General features: G+C 30.9%; 1 protein-coding gene and 1 long non-coding RNA gene across 4 annotated transcripts; one reads left to right on the forward strand and one right to left on the reverse strand.

Moving 5' to 3' along the window:
• Positions 1–156: 156 nt before the first annotated feature.
• LOC132931649 (uncharacterized) lies at positions 157–1,908 on the reverse strand. 2 transcript variants are annotated; one of them, XR_009662768.1, is made up of 2 exons: positions 1,772–1,908; positions 157–549 (listed from the first exon to the last, which is right to left on the reverse strand). It is a non-coding gene; the product is annotated as an uncharacterized LOC132931649 (long non-coding RNA). The 2 variants fall into 2 exon arrangements; XR_009662767.1 differs by lacking the exon at positions 1,772–1,908 and adding an exon at positions 617–1,099.
• LOC132931648 (uncharacterized) lies at positions 1,145–13,639 on the forward strand. 2 transcript variants are annotated; one of them, XM_060997547.1, is made up of 3 exons: positions 1,145–1,301; positions 11,107–11,198; positions 12,226–13,639. In XM_060997547.1, exons 1-3 carry the CDS (start codon positions 1,281–1,283, stop codon positions 12,341–12,343), a joined length of 231 nt encoding a protein of 76 aa, XP_060853530.1. In that variant the 5' UTR covers positions 1,145–1,280; the 3' UTR covers positions 12,344–13,639. The 2 variants fall into 2 exon arrangements, with proteins under 2 accessions (XP_060853530.1, XP_060853529.1); XM_060997546.1 differs by lacking the exon at positions 1,145–1,301 and adding an exon at positions 3,242–3,472 and having other exon boundaries at positions 12,226–12,277.
• Positions 13,640–17,469: the final 3,830 nt, after the last annotated feature.

A 17,469-nucleotide genomic window follows, 5' to 3' on the forward strand; every position in this document is an offset into this window, starting at 1 on the left:
CCGTTATGTACCGTTTCACTTTTACTCTCAATGTCGCGAAATGGCACTTTCACCACGCTATACCGCAGCGCGTGCGAACATCAATATAATTTTAATTTAATATAATGTTTACCTCCGCAGTAGACAATACAGCAGGGTTATTCAAAATTGTTCATCTGCTTTCAAATACTATATTATTTATTTTTAGTTTTCGGGTATAGAGTAATATAACACGATACATTAAGTATATGAAGGAATGACATTTCAAATTGATCTAATAGCACCTATAAATGTAGAGTTATATGGCTTCCGTTGCGGGTAACATCACGAATGACATCTAGTCGGATCTCGAATTCATATTCCACGCGTATCCGTTGTAATCGACTTGACTTCATTAATTTTTAGCTAAGTCTACGGTTGACGATGATAACGGCGAAGAAGTGGGGTCATATGTGGTGTAAGATCAAATGACCTAGGAGACCAGGTGCAAGACATCGGATGAGTCATTTTGAACAGTCCTGCAGCATACTATCGTCCGCTACGTGCCCGAACAAAAAGAAGGTATATCAGCTGCAACAATATCATTTAGTATAAATTATAATATTATAGCACGATTTAAACGTTTTTAGATAATAACATTTAACATTATGTCAAGTATTACTCAGCTGATGATACGCGACGACATAAAAATACGAGAATTTATTCCCGAGATATAATAAATTCTTTTTTTTTTCTACGACATAACGATTTTCCCGGGCTTTTTTGGTTTTGTTCTATGAACTATCACATCGCCATCATCTCGCACCGGCAGATCACATAATAAAACCTCGAAACGTGGCCGAGTGCGCGCTGACGAGTATGGGCGAACGATCTCGGACGACTGTACATCGGCGGGGTTCGCGAGGAGACAAAAACCAAAAATCACCGACCAGATTAACTGCGGGTGAATCACCCATAGTATACAGAACACAATATACTTGGGCGCGTATATCTACTCCGCGACGTCTATATTACAATAGTAGTATACACATCACAGACATATAGCTGTAGCACATATATACGGCGGCATATTAACCGATGCGCGATACTTGTATTACATGTCGTTATTTTGTGCGTTCGGTATGGCCGCGGTTTCGGAAACAACAATTTCGTATGCCCTCGAACCGGACAGCCGAGACCGAGTGAAAGTCACTTTCACACGTCTCCGGGTGTCCCCCGCACGCTCGCTCGCGGAACCGACTGGCGCGACGGCGGTTCAGTAGCCAACGGACAGCGATCATGCCAACAAGCTGCTTCCCGACATGCCGTCTCTGAACCGATTGGTAAGTACCCGAACACAACATATTATACATATTATACATATATTATAGATACGTCGAACACGGTCCGCGATACCCCGTGACGCGATGCCATAAGACGCGATGCAAACTGCGCGCGCCGATCCGCGATTATTGTCATATATTATAATAGGCGACGCGATGGTCACTTGTCGGGTGTATATATTTTTGTACCTTTATACGTATATGATATGTAGTGTAGTGTAAACGTATGTTATGCGCACGATATGTTACGAATTTATGATACGCAGAACTGTGTCGCAGTCGTTTCGAAAACCGAAAAACGATGACGTTTCGTGTTTTTGCGATTTATGAAATGGATTGCGGTAGGTCGTAGAATATGATTATTATTGGTGTTGGCGATCGATTCGTGCAGGGACCAGTACTATTTATACGCCTTTATAATATACACATAACAATTTAAAGACGTATTTCGTGCATTCCTCAAAATTTACCTTAACATGTTCTTTCCGCGGACTTGCCGCAGCCCTTTTGAGACCTCCTCACCAGGCGCACCTCCGCGTAATAATAACGACGTCGTAGGTACATATAATATCTATTATTACATATATTATATTATGTTATATTAAACGGTGTGTTCCGGTCCTCCGCGCTGCAGGTTTTCGAAGGCCCGTGGTATTTCTCTGTAACAAATAAACTTAAACGATTATTGGACGAACGGTTGGCCGGGTCCTATATAATATATAATATACAGCTAGACTTATCGAATTCGACTATCGTAAAATCGCATGTTTACGATGTAATAGCCGATCAATCAATCAGCTTTATCGAGATACACGAAAAACATTGAACCGTGATGCTATCGTATATATACCTATGAGGTTATCCTCGTCGTATTCGCAATATACTATATAAGTATATAGTTTGAAACGGAACGCAATCGGAACCATGATCGAAAAGAATCGTGTCCACATGTATTATTGGAAACAATTCAGAATTGCACAAATTAAAACTTAGGTTGAACGTTTTACTTTTTTTTATTTTAGGTTGTTTTAGATTTTAGTTGTAGGTTATTGCAGCGATATTCTTAGTGTATTTTAGAGCTATCTTTATAGACATTTAATGCGATAAAAAATATGTTCATATAATGCGTACGGTACACGGCAAATAATAGCAGAAGGTTCAAATATTTTATTAGAAACACAAGCCTTATCGACAACGTGTGTACAACAAACGTTTCGAAATCCTTCTAAATATAATATATATTGTACGATATAATAAATTCGATTGGATTCCGTTCCGTTGGGGCGATGTGCCGCTACCCAACTATATGAAGTATTATAAGTGCGCGAATACGTTTTTTTTCGTCCGGTCACTTCGATCCCGCGCGTCCTGAATTTATAACAATAACATCATAATAACAATATCTAACAATATAATATAACCTGTTGCGTGAAACGGTAACGCTGTGTATATATATAAATACAAACACATATATAATGATAACGCCCGCGACTCCTCCCCCTACGAGCGGTAGACCGACAAAGTCGCGACCCCCGCAATAAACGGCGAATGCAAATTTCACCACTTTTTATTCTCGTTTTCGTCGTTCCGAGCGAATACCCTTTACAGACTTTACGCGAGTTTTTCCCGCCGTCATTATTATTATTATTATTATTGTATGTATATATATATATGTATATTATCGTGACGTATGCGCGCGCGTTCACATATTATTCTATTTACACACATTAAGCACATATAAGCACTACGTTTGTATATTTTTTTCTATAAAGTATATGATATTATTATTGTGTGCTGTATATAAAGCACGTCACTCGAGCGGCGGCTCAGTGAAAGTGATCGGCCGCCGCCGCCGCCGCCGCCACTGCTGTTGAAGCGCTGCATATTGCGAGTGTGTGTGTGTGTGTGTGTGTGTGCGCGCGTGTGTGTGTCGGACGTCGCTATAGCGCGCGTGTGCATGTTCTGCGCGACGGCGGCGGCGGCGGCGGGTGACCTACTTTTGTTACGGACCCGCCGCCGTCGCTGCTGCCACCGAGTGAGCGACTTGACGCCGGCCTGTCAAGTCGCCCGATCGTTCCCGGACGATCCCGCGGAGCGCGCGAAAAAAACATTTCGCAATGATGGTTACGTGAGACGTCTCGCTGCCGCCGCCGCCGCCGCCACAGCACACAGTAAGTCGTCTTTCTATTTTTTTTTTTCCTGTGTGATTTATAATATATACACGAGTGCACTGTGTTTACACCGCCTACGACACGTTTCGTATAATATTCTGTTTAATTTTTGCGAGGGAAATTTCTTTGATTTCCCGACGGTTCGAGTAGTATTTTTTCCGCCCAACGTTTTCGCGCCCGTTTGTAGGTCATCGCGGAGGAGCGGGTCGTCCGTCAAGGTCGTCGGCGGCGGTCCCTTCGTATAAGCAGTCGCCGCGCCGCCGCGGGAAAGAATACATATGAACTCGACGATCGTCGCGAAAATAAGTAGGTCAAATAATCGCGCGCACAGGGCGGATGGCGAGTTTCCGATTATGTTCAATTTTTTTTTTCTTTTACCTTTCCATTTCCGCGGCGTCCTCGATATTTTCGAGCCCTTGCGTTGCGACTTATAATAATATATTATAACATACGTTTAATATAATAGCTGTATACCTATACACTATATACTTTACAACTCGTAAACACAACCCCGTAAGTGGTCCAACTTTTCAGTTTGCATACCATATTATTATATGACCTATACAATGGATTTTTATACAATGTACCTGGGACCTATGTTATATAAGTACATCACGCGGGCCGAATAATAGTTTTCGGAAATCCGACCCGGAAACGCTCGCAAAATAATTGACCGTAATTATAACGACGCGAGTGTATGTATAATTACGTGTTTTCAAGTATCATTTGCGGATTTGTAATGTGTTTGTCTTTTTTTACCAGTTCGACGACCAACCGGCTCGTTATCGAACGCAATCAAATTAATAATATATAATACTGCACATATGCTGATACCGAGTAATATATCAATATATGCATACAGTCTACCGAGTGTTCATTCCAGAATTTTTTTCGTGTTGATTAAATCACCGACCAACTGGAAACTTATATAATAAATATTAAATCGTGTATTATATTATATTATATTGTACAATTATTGTTATCGATTTAAAAAATATATACGCAATAATAATCGTTCGCACCAAATGTAAAGGCCGCGTTCTACTTTTTCTCTCGCAACACGGTTTACGGAAAAATCGACCTGACCTGTAAACAAAGGTCACTTATGGATGTATTTTATTATAGGTATTGGTATAATACATCATAATATGAATATTAATTCTTAAACATAAATATTTTCAACAATCCTTCTCTAATTTCCAATTATAAAATATAGGTTCCCATTAAATGTACCTAAATTACTTATATGCAATTTATACATTTAATTTTTTTCAATTATTATAGCCCATTAAAATGTTACATTATCAATTAAACCAATGCTGTGGTGCTGTGGTAAAGAAGACGGTAGAATATTAAGAGTGACTTAAATTATATCATATTTTTAAATAAAAGGCAAATTGCTTTTAAAACTTTTGACGCATGTCTATATATAATTTAAGATTTGTTTTGCAACGTGTATTTGAATGTTTCACAACGTTTATAAATATTATATAATAATATTAATATATGCGTATTGTTAACATCATATTTTAATTCTGTTTCGATAATTTTCATACCATTGTAGGCAATTAATAATATACTAATTACTCTAAGTGTATATACAAATGAAATCACAAAAGCAATTATTATAATATTAGCACATATTATAAATGTATCTATTAGGTATATTGTATAATGCCTATTATTACAACACGTATCAACAAATTTGTGTTATTTAATTTGTCATTTGTTTTTAATGTACAGTAGTTTACAATCATATTATATCTACTCATCATCCGCAGACTAAATACATTTTAGATTTTCGGATTTTATAGTCGATTAAGTTTATAGACTCAGTGATTCTTTTAACGGTAAACATTTATTAATGTAAAAATCGTAACTGTTTTTGAGAAAAATATTTTACATGTAGTCTAAATTCATTATAATTGAATTCAATAGTTTCTTACGTTATCATAGTATGAATCTTTTATTTTTTTAAATGACGACGTACATTATAATTATTAACCATTATGTTAATGTGATGTTCAGCAAATATTTTTTCTAGGAATTCATATACATCAAATTTTAATTTTTAAAGATCGATAGCAGTTAATTAGTTGTAACTCATAAGTATTATAAGTTTAGATAAGCTTAGCGTTGAGCTAACATTTCGAGTGTTTCATCGATGCCGTCGGGATGAACGGCATATCAAAACTTACAATACTTTTAACTAATTAACCATCACTCGTTCGAAATTCGATTTTTAGAAATAAAAATTCTTAGATTCGGAATAAAATAAGTACAATAAGTACATATTATTTTTTATATATTTAAAAATAAATACAAATGTAAATATTTTTTAAATAATAATTTGGTATATTATTCACTGCACTATACATAATTATAATCGATTTTCGAACGCTAAATTTATTGATGACATTACGGTTTTCAATCACCGTTAATTTGAGAACTTTCTTCCTCGATTGTATGCAATTTACATACCCAGTGTACTCTGTACCTACCTACCTACCTACGTAAACAGTTTAAGCGTGGTGTTTAATCGCTAGCTTTCATCGGTTTATTCAATAGACAATATGGAATCTATACGGTCGTATTTACACAACCCGTAAATAGTTAACACTATTTTGTGTGTATTGATTCTTTGCAGATATAATATGGAAAAAATATAGATATAATCAATATTTCTACATTATAAATAGACATTCATAGAACGGCATAATTTATATTCACTGTTAAAATATGAAACCACCACACGTGTCAATGTACGAATTGGCAAGAAAAATAATAACAAATATCTATACTAAAATTACTATGAATATTCAATATAATTAGTTGCATATTTAGAATTGTTTGCTTCTTAAAAATCGACTGATTTGTGAATAACATTCGTAATGCGTGTTTTTTACGTTAACTATTGGTATGGTATGAAAACTGTTAATACTTTGTGACGACAATACGATATACCGCACACGATGTTGCGGTAAGAACGTGTTCGTCAAGAGTCGCAGGGACAGGTAATATAAGGTTTACGTTTTCTCCTTATACACTGGCCAAACACGCAAGCGCGGGTGGGTCGTGTATTCGCGATACGCGACCTGTTGCTAATTGATCGCTTCGTGCCGAAAAAATGCACTATTTTATAAAATATTCTGACACCATTATTATTAACCTCGCGAGATCGCTGCGTGATAGTAAATTTGTCAACCAAGTATAATAATATGAGAATAATTACCATCATGATTGGAGCAATTTTAATTTTTTAAGACAGCGTTTGTCACGCATTTCTATTCAAAAACAAAAGTATTTTAAAAATGAAATCGTATTATATTGAAATATATATTATTAAAATATGATATATATTGTAATAAACAAGTACGTCATGTACACCTATTGCGATAATACTATTAGATTGTAGGCAAACACAGGAAACGAAATAATATATATCTATAATAGGTACTTCTATCTGTATATAGTATTATTTTGGTCAGCCTATAAGTATATATATCATATATTATTTATTATATATATGTATAATACATATATTGTATTCAATTGTATAAAACAATACTGCACGACTATGTTACACGAGCTGTACGTTATAATACAAATATAATCATTTATCAATGTTTGTATTAGTGGGAGTCAGAGAGGAACAAGGAACGTGTATACTATAATACCCGTTCAATTTTTTTTTTTTTGTTTTAAAATGACAGATCCGCAGATCATCGGATTATTACAATTTAAAACCCACGAAACGTACACGAAAAAATATACGTGAATAATTTGCAAATATAATATGCAAATACATTTTTAAGACCATATTTTAACAAAATAAAGCCGCAATGCTATGGAGAATGAGCAACTGAAATCTTATATAGATTTTAAATATTTATTTTACACCTAATAATATATATTTTTTAAACGAATATAATATAATAAGTACATACTCGTATTATTGTTTTTTTTTATTTTGTTATTATATATTTTTAGGCATAGTTTTTAAATAATGAATTATTATTGTCGTAATTTTATGAGTTGTAAATTCTCCAATTGGTAATAATTAACTTATAAAAATATATCATACATAGTAAACCTATACATTTTTGACTATTTTACGTCTCTAATAATACTCAATTTTTCAAACTGTGATATCATGTGTATAAAATACTATACTTAGTGAAAATATAGCTGATAATAGCCGTTATATACATTTACAATTAGGTACTACAGAATAGTCATAAATGGAACGCGGTTACGTTCGAGTATAAATAATAATATAATATATATAACTATATAAGGTATAATAAGATAACTTATATTGAGTAATTTTTTTTATCAAACAATACTCATTATTTCAAAATCTATTAAAGTTTTTAAAAATATTTTTTTTTTACTTAATTTCCAGTCGAAATCAAACAACAATTTTTAAAAAATATATATATTTTTAATATATTATTTTACTTTTTTGAAAAAAAATATACATTTTTAATTTAATGTTCTTGAAGCAGAATATTTTTTTGAGTATTTCGGTACATAAAAATCAAAATTCATACGAATAGTACGATTATATGAGTTATAACTTATAAGTATTTAAAACTTAGGTGAGCGAAATAATAAACCAATATTTTAGGTATTCTCGTACAACTCCACTATACACCACTAATTTTCAGAAAAACTATACACAAAATTATTTACAACAGAAAACTGATATTGTAATTTGAAAAACAAACGTTTATGTCTTCTCAGGACATTGTACAAAAAACTCTCATTAACTTAAAAATACGATCTTTAATCATTTTTAAAAATTCTGAAAATGATATTTTTAATAACTGTTTAATTGAGGAAAAAGGTAAGGAATGACTAATGAGTATGGTTGGTGAATCATAATGATATAATGATATGTACAAAAATTAATAATTTATTGTTGTTGTAACAATTAGTTTAATGATGTTGTACGAGTAGGTATAATAAAATCCTTAAATATGTTCTGACCGAAAACAGCACGTTTAGATACACGACGATTATGACTGAAACGTGTGATAAGAAAAACCGAATTGTTACTGTTAATTTCGCTTTCTCCGACAGCCAGCGGCGGCTCTATTTTGTACATAAAAAGAATATAGTACTTGTATAAAATATATATACATGATAAGAATCCTAACTATCGAGAGTCGGCGAAATTTACAATTGATTTATTAATTATTTATTCTTTCATTTCTCGGTTCGTAATTTATATTTCGTTCCTATGCAATTATATAGACAATATTATTTTTTTATACCTACCGTCATTTAGGTATAGTCCAACTAATTTTCCCTCCATAACACCATGGATCTCTTTTACTATAGATTTTGTTTTTCTACATTTAATTTTCACAAATTATATTTTGGCATTGAACGTTGACCAATTAAAGATATAACAACAAAATACTAACAATGATTTTAGATTTCAACCAAATTTCGAGACCGTAGACTATCCTAGAGAAACTTGTGTTATTATAATTTCCATCAATTATTAGTATGTATATATTCAGTAATCGAGCATATACATATTCTATATATATATTATAATGTATGCACAATGCACAAAGTCACACGATTCTAAACGATTTTACGTTTCAAACACAAAAGTACATTATTATTTATTTATGTGTATACCAAACCATATCACTTATAATATATGACTACAATATAGTTTATGACATGATAGCCTAAATGGTTATGCATCCGGTCGATGAGAACAAATAACACGACTTTCACATATTTTTCGGGAACTTTGAGTATAATATAAACAAATTGGCCATCTGCAAAAATGTATGAATACGACGCAGAAACATATATATATATATCAGTAAGCACACACGTGGCCCAATCATTGAGCGTATATTGTAGTCGTAAAAAAAAAGTTATGATTGACAGCACATACACTCTGTATAATATTCAGAATACACCGAGAAAATATTAAAATATACAAAATGGGTGTCGATTATTATACGGGTCACGGGCCAGCCGTCCGTCCGTCCAATGTGCGTATTATTCGGTTTGAACGGGTGTCGTACTGCCGTTCGCACCGTTCGAATATTTTATTTATGTATGCAACGAGAACTATAATGCGTTAACGAGTTTTTAGTCGCAGATGACGAAACGATTTGTGATATTATGTTAAGTTCGGAAAGAAATGCACACAGATACTGGTCAAAAGCGGGAATAATTAAAAAGAAAAACGGATTATTAAAATATTTAATAACATTTCGAGTACGGCGCTGGGATTTTCATTTTCGACAAGTGGACAACTCTTCACTCTTATTATATCGGTTGACGAATATATAATACATACAAAACTCAACTTAATTCTCTTCCGATTGTTTTAAATGATGTATAAGTACATATAACGTAATATTATTATGTCCGTAAACAAGCCATCAAATATTTAAAAACCTAATCTATAATAATTATTATTATTGTATTATAATATAGTAAGCATTTATCGTTATTATAGTAATTACCTATGTATCAAAATCGTGAGTTTACAATTTTACAACGATTAAATTTTAGCGATTTGTACATTACACGTCTCACATGTTTATTGTATACGACATAGTTACAGAGATGTGTGTATAGCATTTATAAATAAAATAGTTAAAGTCTGTTGCGGTGTGCGCGGTGCTGCAGTGATTAGTCGAATGCTTGTTTAGTTTTGGCAATAATGATTCAAGTGTCTCGATAATACTAATATGTTATTGGTCTATAGTTAAGACGTGAAATGTACGTATTCTGGGCACGAAAATAGGCCCACGATTAACAAACAATACTCTCAAAGTTAATAAGTGTCAAATCTTAACTATCGATGTATAGTTACATATTACATATTATCATATAACCAAACCGCGTATTACAAAATACTTAAAATTTCGGATTATATGTCAACTAAACCGTCGTAACTGCCGTCGTACACAATGACAATATTGTACGAAATACGATTGCGATATAATATTTAAAACCGTTAATCATAAAAACGCGTATAATACAATATAATATTTAAAAACACACAGGCCACAGCACTTCACTATAATCAGACACGTATGGCGTATACTCGTATATATACATACATGTCTCTCCCCCCCCCCATAATGTATTCCAAAAAAATGTTTCAAAATGATTTTTATGATATGATCTATGACCAATAATTGTATAGTAGTAACATTATAGAACGATAAATCTACAGTATTTTGTCTATCAACGATAAAATGTTTACGAGCTCGACTTTAATACCTATCAATATAATATAACATAAACTACAGTCTACTGTCTACAACAGCTATTGTAACATCGCGTCATATAAATAATTGACCCGGCACGACGAGCCAAACTATATAGTGATGACAGCTGTATGAACTCTTTTCGAGACGACTTGCGCCACATACACATTATTATCTTATAACAATAATAATTAACAATATATATAATAATATATCGCGTGTTATTTACACGCGCCCCTATATTATGATGATTTTACGCGGCGTATCAGTCGTATTACATAGCGTGCATAAATATATTATAAATATATTATTTTTACGATAAATAATAACGTGACGAATGTTAAAATATATATAATAATCATACTTTTTTTTTTTTAGATTTTGCTGGCGCTCGCGTCGGTAGCGTTGGTCGTCTCCGTAGTCGGCGCGACATTAACGCCCAGAGCACCGAACTTTCAATACTTCGAAAGGTACGTGTAAATAACTGCAGTTGCAGCAGATACCTGTAAATAATACAATGATAAATTATGAATAATTGTGAATAATAAATATCGCGGAATTATGTACCTGTATTTCTATACAACGAATCTTCTAGTAGTTCTCGCCAGTGATGTAAATTAAATACGTAATATTGCATATTAATATAAGCGTATAAATGTATAATATACGACATGTACAAAAAAATTAAATACAAATAGTATATAATATAAAAAAAAAGTGATAAATAGTTTGCTGATAGAGAAGATTATTTTTTTATTTTTTATTAAAAATGTGTTGTTTGGGGTCTAGACTTGTTGTTTGTGTAGTCACAGTAAACACTCACAAATTAAATAACTATATATTAATTATTAAAATCACTAAAAATATTAAAATCCAATGTTCAAAAGTTAAAAACAATGCTTTTATATGCATTTACTTACCTAACAGTCATTTAAATATTTATAAAGTATTATTACTTTATCTGAATAGGTACAGTTAGCTATATATAAAAATTATATAAACACAATACGCGATTTTACGATTTTTGTAAAATACTGTATATATACGCACACATATTATAAAAATGAAAAATAAAATACGATATTTTTTCATAATTGGTCCCCAAAGTTCAGCATAATAAATTGAGCATTCAATAACCTCCCAATTTCTAAAAATCATTTTTTTTCTTTAATTTTTACTTACGGGAGTATAAAAAAGTCCAACATTTTTTTAAAGTGTTATTCGTGAACTAATGATGATCGTTCAGCTTTTCAATCGCGGGTGAAAGGGAGTGACGACAGGGACGATAAAAAAAAGTTTCTTTAAAAAGTAGGTGGTGCATGTATAGGGGCTTGTCCCTGGGCGAATATATGAAAATATCCCACAAATATAATACTGCTGTACATTGCTCACGCACAAATATTATATACAAACGAATATAATATTTTATAATACACATAAAAGTATATAACTTAATAGCATCATTATATAATTGTGTGTGTGTTTCTGATTTTTCAGACCTAAGTATAGATATCCATATTATGATGAACATGGCCGCGGCCGGCTCTTGTACGGTTACGGTGGACCGGACTTGTATCAATACAAGTCCTACTCGCCGTTGGAGGGCATTCATTGACAACTGCATTGAAGTAACTTACCATCACCGCGCCGTCACCGTCTCAGCCATCACCATGGCACCGTGATGGCGGTCTTTTCATTTCACCCGCCGTTCAGACGTGTCCCAGTAGTTTTCGGTGTTTTAACATTAAGCGTGTAATTTTTGTAAACATACAAATACACAATATCATTAGACAAAGAATAGTATTTTTTTAAATTAAATTAAAAAAAAACAAATTAAAAAAAATCCTTTTAAATTTAATTTAATAATAATGATAATAATAATAATAATGTTGGATTATATAAAATTAGAATATAACTAAGAGAAATCCTCTGATGAGGCTCGCTGGTGGTTCGAATGTTACCAAAAACTGACAGCAGACGCGTTTGCATTCTTTTACGAGTTTAGTGTAAATGTTGAAAAAATCGATGAAGGTCTTTTAAAAAAAAAAAAATACAAAGGCCAATATCGATTCTGGAAATTCGTAAACGAATAGCCTAATAGAAAAAATAACGGTCTGCCGTCCGGTTGTATCTTAATAAGTAGAATCGTATATTATGTTAAATTTTAAGCAAAATAAATAAAACGACGATAATCGTAAATTATTGGTTTTTGTTTTTGTTTTCGTTTTTTTTTTTTTATCTATATTATAATATACTCTCCCTATATATTCTAATAATAAATATAAATACCTATGCGTATGAATAATTTTAAAACTTAAATATACATATTATCTCTTAACGCGTACATATTATATTAATATATTATATACACGCGGTGTATATATTTCGATACTATTAAAATGTCGATCAATTAGCTTAAGAGGTATTGTAAGAGGTCATTTTTAATACCTATATAATATACTATGTTAGTAGTAAATAAAATATGTATAATTAATTCACCGAGAGACGTCTAAACGGCTTCGAAATCAAAAACACCGCCACAACGCAAACCAACACACAGTCATACACATACCCACACTACACACATTTACAATAATAATATTATTATTGTCCTGAAAATGATCATAAAAATAATATGAAATATGTAATATTATGTATATGAGGTAAAATGTCAATTGTTAATTTTATTAAAATAAAAAAAAATTGTTTTTTATTTTATTTTTCTGTTTTCTTGAAATAAGAAAAAAATAATTAAACGTTGTTAACCCATCAATTTATTCTATATGAATAGTTGCATTGCGTGTTATTATTGTAATTATTTTAAGAAAAAAAAATGTTTGTGTAAAAATATATAAATATATAATATACAATTTGTTGCAGTTTACAAAATAAAAATGATGTTTACTGATTATTATTATTACTTACACTGATTATACTACCTATCATATGTTTATAAATACAATAGTAAAATTAAGATGGTAATTTCAGATAAAATAAAGAAATCGTAAAACTCAACTGGAAAATGTTTAAATTTATCATTTATATCCAATAATACGATTATCAAAATATAATGTGGGTATACCTATAAATTATTTGCTAAAGATCGTAATAAGTGTAATAACCGACAATGCATTACATACGTAATACGTATGTAAATTATTTTTTTTACTTTTATTATTTTTAAAAAGTCTTATACACACTAAATACAACATGAAATATTCAATAATCGTATGCGATGAGAATAATGTTAAGTATATAGAGTGCATAATATTATTATTCTCTCGTTAATTGTCTCTTGAACACAACGACACAATTATAAATACAACAATAATTCACTATAGAAAAATTGGCAGATGATGTACACCAAGCCTGTGTATACATTATTATTGCTATAAATTACAATTTAGATTCCATTAGACATAAATAACTGTATAAATCATCACAATCGAAAAACAATTTCATATGGCAGTGTCGAAATTCTGTAAGTATAACGTTTCCATCAATTACCCACAAATACGATAAAATTAAAATTAAAAATGACTTTCAAAGTATGCCATATGCCCACATTGACAAAATTCCCTATCTCTAAATGCATGTTATACAATGTTATACGTGGAACTTTAGTTTTATAAAAATGTGTTCATAGCAAACAAAATTGTATAAAAATAAAACTATAATCAATATCGTACATAGCAACAAAATTGGTAGTACAATAACGTTATTATAATATACATATACATATATATATATCAAAATTCCAGGCTAAATGACGTTGAAAATTCTCAACATTTTAATAAACCACTTAAATATTTCTAACTATAAGCATATGTATCAAAGCTGCAGTAATATAATGCCAAATTACTTATATTATGATGTTCATTATTCAGCCTAAGTATATATAGGTAATATAGATACATAATTTAAACACTTTCGATTCAATTATACTTAGTAGTTTAGTACTTACTATTTATCCCTACATTGAGGATAAAAATGGGACGGAGAAAATATAAAAAATACTTATCAGAATAATTGAAAATAAAATGGGTCTTTAGGAATACTTTTGAAAGAGGATGATGCTCGTACACGGTGAATCGTAGAGGTAAAAAAAATGTACCATATATTATATGCAATATTCACAACCCCTTAAAGCTATATTTATTCGTGACTTTTAACACAGAAGTTAAAATGCCCAAAGCAATAAAGCTCAAATTTTTATTAGCATGCATCACATATAAATCGCTGTATTGGCGTTGATCCAAAAGTTCACATTGAAAACAATAATATAATGGAATGGTATATAATAGTTTAAACGGTTAAGAATGGAATTCGGAATTTCATTCTTTTATTCGTTTAAAATGTATAATATACATCATTTAAAAAAAAAAACTGTTGAATAAAAAACAACATGACGCGCTGATACGCAATATAATATGCGTATGTCGTCGTATATATCGTGCGTGACACTGTGTGTGTGTGTGTGTGTGTGTGTGTGTGTGTGTGTGTGTGTGTGTGTGTGTGTGTGTGTGTGTGTGTGTGTGTGTGTGTGTGTGTGTGTGTGTGAGTGTGTGTGTGTGTTTCGCTATCGTTTTTCAGATAATTGCTTAAGTTCAATCTCACGATATCAATTTACCAATTTACAGTAAAGTTTAAATCGATTCTGTATTTACACACACGCACAAATAATATTTACCCATGTGTATATATATACTATATGTGTGTTGGTGTATGAATGTTTTTATATATATTATATTTATTTCATATATTACATTATTGGCAACGTAGAAATAAATGTTTGGAATAACGGAGTATAATATCCCTTCTTATTGTTTTTATAAAGCTGTTCGCTGTTTTGAAAAAAATAATTTTCTCTAATATTAATATCACAGTGCAGACTCTGTGTGTAAAATTATAAAAATATTACAACTAACAGCACACCGAAAACCAAGAAAATGCCGCGACTCACCCTATACATACAACATACGCAACAATACTGCACACCGTAGACAGTAAAAGTTTCGAGTACGGTATTGTTCCGTTAAATCGTAAAGGGATAAAATACGTAGTTTAACTCGTTCAAGTGATTGAGTTATAATATACTTGTATAATATTAGTATATTTAACTTGAAAAAATAATTTTTCAAAGAAAGCGGGCTCGGATCTAGTGGGAGATGGTGCCAAATTACCAAATAATAAGTGGATAGATTAACTACAGTTTTTTATTTATTATATAACGAGTGTTATCAAATTACAAATTATAATTTTTTTCCCATTTTTTTTTTTTTTTAGAAAGCAACTGGGACATAAGTTTAAGTAGTATAACAGTAGCATAATAGAGGGGAGGCTAAATTATGAGAGGGCGCTAATTTTAAGCTTTGCCTCGGATAAAAAGTATGCTAGAATCGGCCCCGATGAAGAGTTTATAAGAAAGTTATGTGTACGAGATAATTTTTTTTAGAATAAAAATATTATTATAATGTGTATCTGACCAGATTAATATCATGATGTTAGTTAAATATATTACTTTAGAAAAAATGTATTGGTGAGTAGCGAGTGTATATATATTGTGTATTACCGAGAAGAATCTTTTTTTATAATTAACTGCAATGTGTATACATATTTAATGGCACGTCTTAAAATTCTAAAATAATCAAATGTCGTTATACGTGAGCTAAAAAAAGTTCACCAACCTCGAAATATAATACTTGTATGAAAGGGTCATCAGATATAATGCTATGTACTTATACGTCACACAATAAAAAAATTGATCGACAAGAAAGCGTTATTATTATATATTTACTATTTACCACATTCAAGTATGTATCTGCAATACATTTTTTGTTTAGCATAGAATCTCTAATAGAAAACATGAATTGATTAACATTATAATTTATAATTCCCACTAAAAGAATGTTTTTTTAAAGACAGTCGACAGTTCATCATAATTTTTTACTAAAATATTGGTGCGGATTACATATTATTAAACAGAATGTATATATTTTTTTTAATTCATTGATAATAAATACAATAAAGCTAAATAATTACTTAAACAGTATTTAAGATACCGATTTATCGATAAATGCTTATCGAAAAGTACTTGAAAGTTGAAATATTACCATAGCAATTATATTCAATTATTTTCAATGATACAACATTTAATGTATAGGCGTGTAACTCTTTTATATAATAGAAATCATTCATTAGATTATTTAAATATTTTTATAAAAATTTAAGTCATCATATTTTAATATTTATTTTTTAAACTATATATGAATATTTTATTTTGACATTATGGTAGTAAACAAATGGAAACTGAATTTATAGATTTTTTTATTTTTTTTTTCATTTATAAAATCATAAAAAGTTAGGTGAGTGAAATAGTTCAATCACTTATTCACTTCACAAATCATATCAACATTTAAACGTCTATAAATGATACTTATTAATTCAAAGTATTAAGTATAGGTACATATGAATAGTCTGTTTCAGATAATATGAAAGTAAAAGAACATTTATGCGCGGTTGTCGTTGAAAAAAAAAAGAAAACACCTAAAACGTCTATAGTAAAATAACAAAGTGTATATTATAGAATAAAAAAGTTTATTGTAAAAATATATCAATAGATAATGTAATATTAAAACGACTATAAGTAACTACCTACTAAAGTACTACTGTCTCATCACCAACTCCATTAATCGGCTAATATTGATTTATCAACAACATTTATAATTTGTAAAAATGGTC

This window comes from Rhopalosiphum padi, chromosome 1 (assembly GCF_020882245.1).
Source record: "Rhopalosiphum padi isolate XX-2018 chromosome 1, ASM2088224v1, whole genome shotgun sequence".
Taxonomy (NCBI): domain Eukaryota; kingdom Metazoa; phylum Arthropoda; class Insecta; order Hemiptera; family Aphididae; genus Rhopalosiphum; species Rhopalosiphum padi.